Consider the following 10168-nt stretch of genomic DNA (forward strand, 5'->3'; position numbering starts at 1 on the left):
TAAAAATATATCATTAATTTTAATCTCCCCAATCAATGATAATGTTATGTTGGAATGTTGTTAAAGAGGGTCAAAAATGTTTCAACCCAGTTTGTTTTGCAGATTCTGTATAGCAGCTTTAATACAGGGAGAACGCAACTTCCTGATTGTATGAGTAAAATCAGGTTTTTTCTCTTTGTCAGTTTAACAATTTCTGTTTTGCCCGTCACTGTTCCCTGTCTGTTTTCTTACCTGGTTCTTCCTGACCTTGTACTTTCTCCTCATGTTCCCCTCTTTCCTCTCTCCCTCTTTGGACTGACAATCATACACAAATAGATTGGATTCAATTAGATGAAAAAATCACATTAATATGAAAAAAATACTATTAAGATCACTAACAAAAAGTCCTCTCTCAGTGTACTTTCAACCAAAAGGCAAATAACCAAACCACATGAACATCTAATAAAAGATATAAATATTGAAACACTGATCCAACATTATCCTTTATTGATGGATCATTTGATTTTACACTTTTACCTGAATGTGGCTCCTTTTTTTGAAAAAATTTCGTCATATCCATTATGAACTGTCTCTCTGTACACACACACACACACACACACACACACACACACACACAACAGGAGTTATAAGGTTAATGGGCATTCAGTCAGTTAGCTAGTTAGTATCCATTACAAACAGGACAGTGGTAACAACAGCAGGCTATGGACAGTTTTAAGTTTTAGATTTTAAATAGGCTGTATACATTTCAAAGGGAGCAACAGGACGGTCAAATGTCGCTGAATTTACTACAGACCAGGACAAACTGTAGGGTAGCAAACATAATTGGAAAACAAGTTTTCAGCACTTACACCTCCACTCTGCTGCGTCTCAGCCACCATCGCTCTGGCAGCAACGGTGCTGGAGCCAGAGTAGGGAAGAGGCGAGCTGGAACAAACCATTTTGGAGGGGGAGGGGGGTATCTATACTTTTGTTGTTGAAATGTTACATCTCAACCAAGTACTGTATGCTTTTTATATTTTTAGTAGTGTGTCACAAAAACAGCAAATATTGTCAAAAAAAACCTAAGAAATCTTTGGGGGTGCTTTGATTCATTTTCGGGGTGCTGAAGCATGCCCAAAAATGGGCTAAAATCGCCCCTGGTTCAATCCTTTTTATGTGCTTATGCAGTTCAGTATATTATGGCAACATGTCAAGGAAAGTTAATCTGAAGCTGGGAAATTAAATGTTTAAATCAGAACAAAGAAGCTACTTGTAGCAAGGACCCGACACACACAGGGTTTGACGTGCTTTAAACTGAGTTTATTTTGCTTGTTCAGCAGCTTTTGGGTTACGACACTGGTGACTCAGGGAGCAGCTCCATTCACACTCACACTCGCTCCCCACACTATAAATAGGGGAAGAGAAAGAGTCATCAGTCACAGCATGTATACCTGTCTCCTCTGCCACCTCGAGGCCAGACACAACACCCCTGCCACATTACTGTAATGTGATAGATTTTTATTGTGTGGATGCTGGAGGCATCCACACTATTGAGATCCTGTTTCTCTTTAAACTTTATTCTTCAAGTTGCTCCCCCGTTTTTTGCCGCTTAACTACTCCCTCAGTTTTCAGCCGATTTTCTCCGTTCAAACTCTAAACTGTTCTGCTATTTCTGCTAATTCCGGCTATATCTTTTGGTGTTTATTACTATTATACTTTTTAAAATATTACACTTTTGTGTCCCATTGAAATGAATGGAAAACTTCCACAATTCTGCTAAAACTTGCTTGTTTTTGAAACGTAACTACTTCCTCATACTTTCACCTAGAAACTCCATTCAAACTTTAAAATGTTCTCAGATTATTGGGCTATTCCTGTGTGATTCAGCTTTTTCAGACCTTCTACCGTTTTAATCTTATCTCTCTTTAAGTTTTCAGTTGCAGCTTTGTGATTTTTCAGAAAATACATGCGTTGCTATGGTTGCTATGCAATTAACTCACAGTGAGCGCTGGTCTGTTCTGAATTTTCTCTTCATGTCCGAACAACTTCTTGCTACTCGCTCAATTTCCACTCAACCCCACAAATTATACATCAAAACGTAGGTATTTTGCTGGCTTTCAGACAATGTTACTATCTTTATTATGAGATTTACCGTTTTTTCGCAATTTGCCTCGAAGTGACACATGGTCTGGTTACTCCCCATTCAAAGTCTATGGGGAGGTTTTGAAATTCAGAGCTGAAATTCTGTAACGGGAGGCATTTTCAAATTGCCATATCTCCTTAACAAAGCAAAGTTAGGACATGAGGCTTGTGCCAATATATCTTCAGACACTCCTGACACTCACAGTGGAAGCAGTTTTTACATTCATCTTACCGTTGAGCCATAAATTACGTTTGTTTGAGGGGTGGAAATCTGTCCTCCTCTCAGTTTTCACACTCTGAAAATGAAGCCGTTCCTTCTCTCGTCATATCTCCGCGACGGAGGTACAAAGAGCTATGAAAATCGCAGTCAAAATACACCAAAGTCCTGATTCACCCAGTACAAGAATTATGCTGCTAGCCCTCCTAGTTTTTGAGTTACACGACGTTTTGTAACTCCAAAAAACGGCGCTTTTCGCCGCTCACCGCGATCTATTTTCTGACTGGTCATGTCTATGTTTTTGAGCCGACCGCTCCCTTCCCAGGTGGCGCAATCAGTAATGACACGGCTCTGCAGCTCAAAGGTCGTGGGTTCAATCCCACCTTGTTCAACTTTTTTTTTTTTCACTACACATTTATACACTATCCAAGACATGTGATTTATATTGATCATTTATTACAATTCTGCAAAGTTTTATGATTTTAGCAGCTTTTCTAATATGGACCGAAATACATACAAGTACACAGCCTAATGAAGCAGACAGAGGCAGTAGCTCTAATTGGTGAATTTGAGCAGAACCAGGTTGTTCTGCCTCTTTTCTGCAGAAATTCTGCTGATTCATCTTTTTTCTGCAAAATTGTCAGCCTTTTCACCTTTTTCAATGCTTTCATCTTTTTCAAATCATAGAGTTCAAATCAAAATATAGTATTTGTACCAAAGCATTGTATTTGTACGAAGTACAGTATTTCTGCCAAATCATAGAATTACTGCTATTTCATAGTATTTGAGTGAAATTACAGTTTTTCTGCAAAAACATTGTATTTCTGCTACTGTATTTCCGCTGTATTACGTAGTGGCTAAGTAGGAGGCTGACTGTTACTAAGTGCATCAGTGTACATAGGTCATCTCTTGTGTTGGAGTACCCTCTTGTGGCACCTTTTGGGTAGTGCCTTAGTAAACGTGAACACTGCAAAGAAGTGGTATCAGACTGGTTTGTAGTGGAGGAATTTGTTGCCAGTTTCTTTCATCTTTAATCCGTATTCATGTTGTAATCTAGTAACTTTTATGGTACAAATACCACAATATGGCAGAAATACTATGTTTTGGCACAAATACTTTGATTTGGTATACTTTAGCTTCTTCACCCCCTTTCAGCAAAATTTTCATTTTTTTCAGCACAAATTCCAGCTTTTTTGGCTGTTTCAGAAAAAAGAACTCTTTTCAGCAGAAACTCTGCTGATTCACCTCTTTTCAGCGCAACGTTCTGCTTCTTTGCCTCTTTTCTGCAGAAATTCTGCTGATTCACCTCTTTTCTGCAAAATTTTCAGCCTTTTCACCTCTTATCAGCACAATTCTCAGCAGCTTCTGCTCATTTCAGCAGAATTGTCCGTCTCTCCACCTCTTCTTTGTAAGAATGACTTTGGCTCAGGGAAATGGATAGTCGCCTTGAGACCAGGAGGGCCAGGTTCGAATCCTGCTCAGGGTGACATTTTTTTTTCACCACCATACAACTTTTTGCAACTTTTCATCTTTTTCAGCTTTTCAGCAGACAGCTTCAGCGTTAAGGCATCCACACAGCATTTTCGCAGGAAATGTAAATTTTTCTAGTTATATCTGGGTCTCCCTACCTATAAAATAACTGGAGGTTAGGTAAGGTTTATGGACTCCATAATATGGCCCACATCCCCAAAAATGGAAAATTACCATGCAATTATGCAGTATATAAAAATAACATATGCTGTACTTAAAAAGTAGTTTTAATCAGTTCCACTTAAAATTACTTACTAATTACTTAAAATTAGTTACACTGTGCTTAAACTTACCTCACTGTAAAATACCCAGAAGTCAATTAAGGCACTCCATGACATGTGCCACACCCCGAAAAGCACTTTGATGATTACTTTGATGTAAGATGGCGAAATATAGTTAGTTTTTTTTAAATTACTTACATAGTACTTAAATTTACTTATAGTGTATTAATTTCATTCTTTCATTGTTTTAGTTATTTACAGGTAAATATTAGTTACATTGTAAAGATTAAATATGTTGAAATTACATGTAATTACAAGGTACTTTGCAGTTTGTGTTAAAAAGTGTTACCTTTTTAGATTGTCTAAAAGAGACCAATGTAAAAAGATTCTAAAAGGATAAAAATTTAATAACCCAAATGGTCTAAAACTCTCAGAGGGAGTTGGGAATGTACTTAGTGTATTTTTGTAATTCTTTAAACCAGTTTTATTTATTTATTCGGTTTCATGTGACAATGTGGGACTTCTTGAGATAGCTGCATTTCACTCTCTGTTCTACACAGCCACTTCTGACATATGAATACACACATACATATTTAGTGAGTGTATCCTTATACCATGTTACAGTAAAAAGGTCTTCCCTATTTCCCTGCCCATCTTATTTTGATCTTTGTCTTGCTTTTTTTTTGTTTCAGGCTGGAAATTAAATCCAGTGGTTAGCGCTGTCTCCATCCCAGAATTCTATGCAGGTAGGAGATTCTTTATTTCTTCTTTCTATTATCTCTTTTATTATCATCCTTCTTCCTCACTCCTTTTTTTTTTTTTTTATATATCCTGTCCTGTCTGGCAGGTTTTGCGATCACAATTGTGATCTGAATGTGGTGTGTGGTGCCAAACACATTTTGCTTTTGCAAGAACAGCTATAGAGAATCTCTGTAGGGTCTTCTTGTTCATGTGAATCTGTTTATTTATTACATTATGTGCGCTCTAATGTGACGACTATGACGATGTCTAAGGCAAGACAGGCAAGAGAAAAAAAAACAGGAGGAGGGCAGGAATAGAATAGAAGGATGGAGTACAAATAGAAATGTGCAATGTATCACCAACTGCTGCACCAAGCCAAAACAAAACAACCCCCCCCAAAAATACACCACCTTGAATGCAAAAATTAGAAAACACATGGATATATAAATCGACAATCTTCTTACAGTGTGTGAGAGAGAGTGAGTGAGTGAGTTAGTGTGCGTGTGTGTGTGTGTGTGAGAGAGAGAGAGAGAGAGAGAGAATGAGTGTGTGTGTGTGAGAGAGAGAGAGAAAGTGAGTGAGTGAGTGAGTGAGTGAGTGAGTGAGTTAGTGTGCGCGTGTGTGTGTGAGAGAGAGAGTGAGTGTGTGTGTGTGTGTGAGAGAGAGAGAGAGAGAGAGTGAGTGAGTTAGTATGCGCGTGTGTGTGTGAGAGAGAGTGAGTGTGTGTGAGTGTGTGTGAGCGAGAGAGAGAGAGAGTGAGTGTGTGAGTGAGTGAGTGAGTTAGTGTGTGCGTGTGTGTGTGAGAGAGAGTGTGTGTGTGTGTGTGAGAGAGAGAGAGAGAGTGAGTGAGTGAGTCAGTGTGCGCGTGTGTGTGTGAGAGAGAGTGTGTGTGAGTGTATGTGAGTGAGAGAGAGAGAGTGAGTGAGTGAGTGAGTTAGTGTGTGTGTGTGTGAGAGAGAGTGTGTGTGAGTGTATGTGAGAGAGAGAGAGAGAGTGAGTGAGTGAGTGAGTTAGTGTGCGCGTGTGTGTGTGAGAGTGAGTGTGTGTGTGTGTGTGTGAGAGAGAGAGAGAGAGTGAGTGTGTGTGTGTGTGTGTGAGAGAGAGAGAGAGTGAGTGAGTGAGTGAGTGAGTTAGTGTGCGTGTGTGTGTGTGTGAGAGAGAGTGAGACTTTCACACAACTTTATTTACACCAAATTAAACAAAAACAAACAAAACAAAAACAAAAAACTAACACAAAAATGCTACCACATAATCAGCAACATTCATTGTACACTAACCATTAACTAAGGTACCCAGCACACACACTTAAAAGTTAAGAACAAGTGTCCCATCTGCTCGTACTGAACACAAAACCCGTCCAATCCCCCACATAGTTACAAAGGAGTCCAGACTACTAGTCAGAGAGTAAAAAGCATGCTCCACTCTCAGACGGGATGCCAACAGGCCCTTTAGACTTTGCACAACATCAGTCCAACCCTGACCTAGCATCTGGTTCTTCCTAGTCTTCCATATTGCCAGCTTAGCTGTGCCAAACAAAAAATTAATCAGAACCAAGGTCCGTCTTTTCTGCACTGAATACTTGGGGCCAAAAACAAACAAAGATACAGAGAAAGTCTCCCCCAAAGACTCCACCTACTCCTGCAACAAAGAAAATAAACCTACTAGCCGTGGACAACAGACCACCAAGTGCTCCAGCGTCTCCCTTTCTGAACAAAAAGGACAACCCTCCCCAGTGCTTGGGTCCAGGTGGGCTCTGTGTCTGTTCGTGGCTATTGCTCCATGTACAATCCTCCACTGGAGGTCAGCCATCCGTTTTTCAACAGGGGGCTTATACAGCACCCTCCACCTGCCTTTAGGGGTAGAATCTGAAGCAAAAAACTCAGTCCATTTTGACTCCCTGATTCCAACCAGAGAGCGGAAATTCAGCACCTTAACACAGCATAAATAAAGCTGCTTCTTCCCACAAGAGCTGAAAATATCCAGCACTGGTGTCCCCAGGGAGAGAAGCATGCCACTCCCCTCAGGCTGCTCCTCAAAGGCAGGACTGACCATCAATGAAGGGAAAACATATTCGCTGTCATCAGCCCATTGATCAGCTAGGACACCATCTCCAGCAAAGTCTCTCAGTGATGGCGACAGAGATTGCCAAACTTCCTCCATAATTCTCTCCAGCACTCTGTAGGACTTAATGCCTGTGACACCACCAAGTGCACCCATAGACATCCTTGTAAGATGACCCAGTTTGACAACGCCAGCCTCCACAAACTTGGTCCTTATTGTAGCAGAAGAAAATACAGTGCTGGGAAAAAAGTCATTAAAAAACAGTGGCTCCTCGAAAAGCCACATCCCAGGTCTGGGCTCAGGAGTACGTGCGACCTGCAGTGTCCGCCAGGCGTTAACCACCGAGCTGTAAAATGGCACAAGTCCAGACAGATCCACTTGATCCAACTTCAGAAGAAAGAGGTGTTTGTCCAATCCAAGCCGGCCCGCTCTCCTAAGCAGCAATTGAGCAGAAGTCATCCAGCTGTGACCACAGCCATACAGCAGCCTCTGTGCCGTCTGTAGGTTGCTGTTCTGGACAAAACATCTATTAGGCCTTGTCCCCCCTCCACCACAGGAAGATACAGGCCCACCGCACGAAGCCAATGGTGTCCCGACCAGGCAAACTTCACCAGAAGCCGCTGCACCTCTTCTAGAAGACCGGGTGGTGGCACTAAAACAAGCAATCTGTGCCATAAAGATGAGGCAACTAGATTGTTAGCTACTAGAACTCTACCCCTGTAGGACAGGTAGGGGAGCAACCGGTTCCATTTAGACAGCTTAGCCTCCACCTTTTCCCGCACTCCCTCCCAGTTCTGCTTCACAAAGTCATCACTCCCCAAGTAAACCCCAAGTGTTTTAATGCCCCTTTTACCCCAGCGAAGGTTCCCAGGAAGCTTGGGAATACTCGACAAATTCCACTGCCCCACCAAACAGGCCTCACTCTTATCCCAATTAACCCTAGCTGAGGAAGCATTTCCATACAAAACCAGACATTCCTGCAATTCCTGCACATCCCTTTGATCCGTGATAAAAAAATTAACATCATCAGCATATGCCGACACAACGACAGGAGGGCTCTGAACCAGATCTGGCAAAGAGAAACCCCTCAACTTGCTCCTCAGTCTACAGAGAAAACACTGACAGTTAATAATTTGAGCAGTAAATGAAACAGACACATAAAACCTGTCTAATCTCGCTGCACTAATCCTGCCATCAGTCACTTTCACCCAGGTATACTGCCTGGATGAGGGATGCTTCATCCGCCACGCATCAACCAAATTAATTTTCCGTAAGACATCTGATAAAGCAGAAGATGACTGAAGATGCACACTGTAAAAAAAAAAAATCCTAATTAAAAAGTATTTTACTGTGTATTTTACAGTTTTGTTCTGTTCTTCTAGAATATCATTAAATTTACATAAATAGACTGTGATTTCACATTTCAAATGTAAATTAACGTAAAATCACTGTAATGTAATAAAACACAATTTTCCTGTTTTTTAAATGTATTTGTCTGTACATATGCATATTTAGATTGTGAAAATATATTCACAAATGTATCATGATTTCACAAATATGTGTCCGTCATTTGAAAGATTGAACTGTTAAATTCAAACGTAATACTATGGAAAAATGAATAAAATGATTCTCATGAACTTTTTTTACATCAAATAATTATTATTATTTTTGCTATTTAGGGCGATCGTGGCTCAAGAGTTGGCAGTTCGCCTTATACTCAGAAGGTTGCTGGTTCGAGCCCCGGCTCGGACACTCTCGGTCGTTGCGTCCTTGGTCAAGACACTTCACCTACCACCTACCGGTGATGGCCAGAGGGGCCGATGGTGCGATATGGCAGCCTCGCCTCTGTCAGTCTATCCCAGGGCATGCAATCCATTATTATTTAAACCAACTGTTAACTGTATATTTCTGTACATTTAAGTATTATTATTCATATTGCCACATTCATTGATCTTGTTTATAGGTAATTTCATTGTTTAATCACATTAACATGTTCCTAATTTAATGTTTAAAAGCACTTGAAAAAGGCAAAATCCCATGTACAATTAGGGCAACAAACTGTATTGTCATTACTGAAAATAACCGTATTTTTATGAGAAAGTTATTTTCTGTTATTTTCTGGTATTATTTTGGCGCCCCAGCTGCCGGAATATTACTGTTTTTCTAGGATTTTTTTTTTTAACAGTGCAGCTCCGCCCCAGTCCTATCCAAAGTAAAGTCAAGACTACAATTCCAGTCCCCACCCAACACAACACAGTCCCCATGAGCAGCACCATTTAATTTTTCTTTTAATGTTTTAAAAAAAATCTCACGCTCAGACCCTAAGGTTGGTGCATAGACATTAACAAAAGTAAAAACAAAACCTTCAATTTCAGCCTTCACCAAAAGGACTCTGCCCTTTACCATCTCTATGCTGAAAATAATATTCGCATGTAGAGAAGGAGAAAATAAAATAGCAACTCCTGCGCTAAAATTTGTCCGATGGCTAAGAAACTGCCCCCCACAGATCCCAGTCTATTTCATTTAAACTGTCAGTATGTGTTTCTTGGAGAAAAACTACATCTAATCTCTTCTGTTCGATCACCTCAGCTAATAAGGCTTGTTTATTTGCATCCCTGCAACCATTCACATTCAAGGAGGCCACCCTCAACCCCTGCACATAAGAGGAAGCCTTCAAGAAAGCAAACAGAAAAACCCAGCAGAGATGAAACACCCAGTGTTGTATAATCATAATGTTTCAGCGTAAAAACTTCAGTGTCTCTATCGATTCAGACGCTTCAACTGCTTCCTCAGACCAGTAACATGTTTCTTTAGGCGAAAATGCTTTTTACCATCCAGTAAGTCCAACCCCACAACTTTCTGAAGAGTCATAGCTGACCGAATGAATTTTTCAACATCAGGGAAATATTCCCTAACATTCACCTTTTTACCAAAGGTGTCATCCAGAAAAGCAACAATCTCCTCCAAAGAGTACAAATCTGCATTTTGAGAGACACTGTCTGCCACAGAAACATTATCAGTCAGAATCACACTCCATGTCATTCGGGTCATTGCCATAACAACCAGCAGGCGTCCTGCACTGCTGCTCCTCCACCCCTCCTTCCCCCGAGGCAACAACACACTCTACACCCAACTCAGAGCTCCCCAATTCATCCCCATTCTGCGCCGTACTGATCGCAGGTCCAGCCTCCACCCTCTCTTTCGGCTTGGTTGTAGTCATGCAATCACTCACCTCACTGCACACCAAAGCCGTAGCGTGCGCGGAAGAAACGCCGAC

At 40.8% G+C, this 10168-nt stretch overlaps 1 protein-coding gene across 1 annotated transcript in view; it reads left to right on the forward strand.

Annotated features, from left to right (window-relative positions):
* The window catches only part of LOC120439728 (RNA binding protein fox-1 homolog 1-like), a 122182-nt gene that overhangs the window by 92711 nt on the left and 19303 nt on the right, over nt 1-10168 (forward strand). Inside the window, exon 6 of the mRNA XM_039610648.1 lies at nt 4782-4835. Within this exon, the coding sequence (XP_039466582.1) occupies nt 4782-4835 (54 nt within the window). The remainder of the gene's footprint in view (nt 1-4781; nt 4836-10168) is intronic.

This window comes from Oreochromis aureus, linkage group 4 (genome assembly GCF_013358895.1).
Source record: "Oreochromis aureus strain Israel breed Guangdong linkage group 4, ZZ_aureus, whole genome shotgun sequence".
NCBI lineage: Eukaryota > Metazoa > Chordata > Actinopteri > Cichliformes > Cichlidae > Oreochromis > Oreochromis aureus.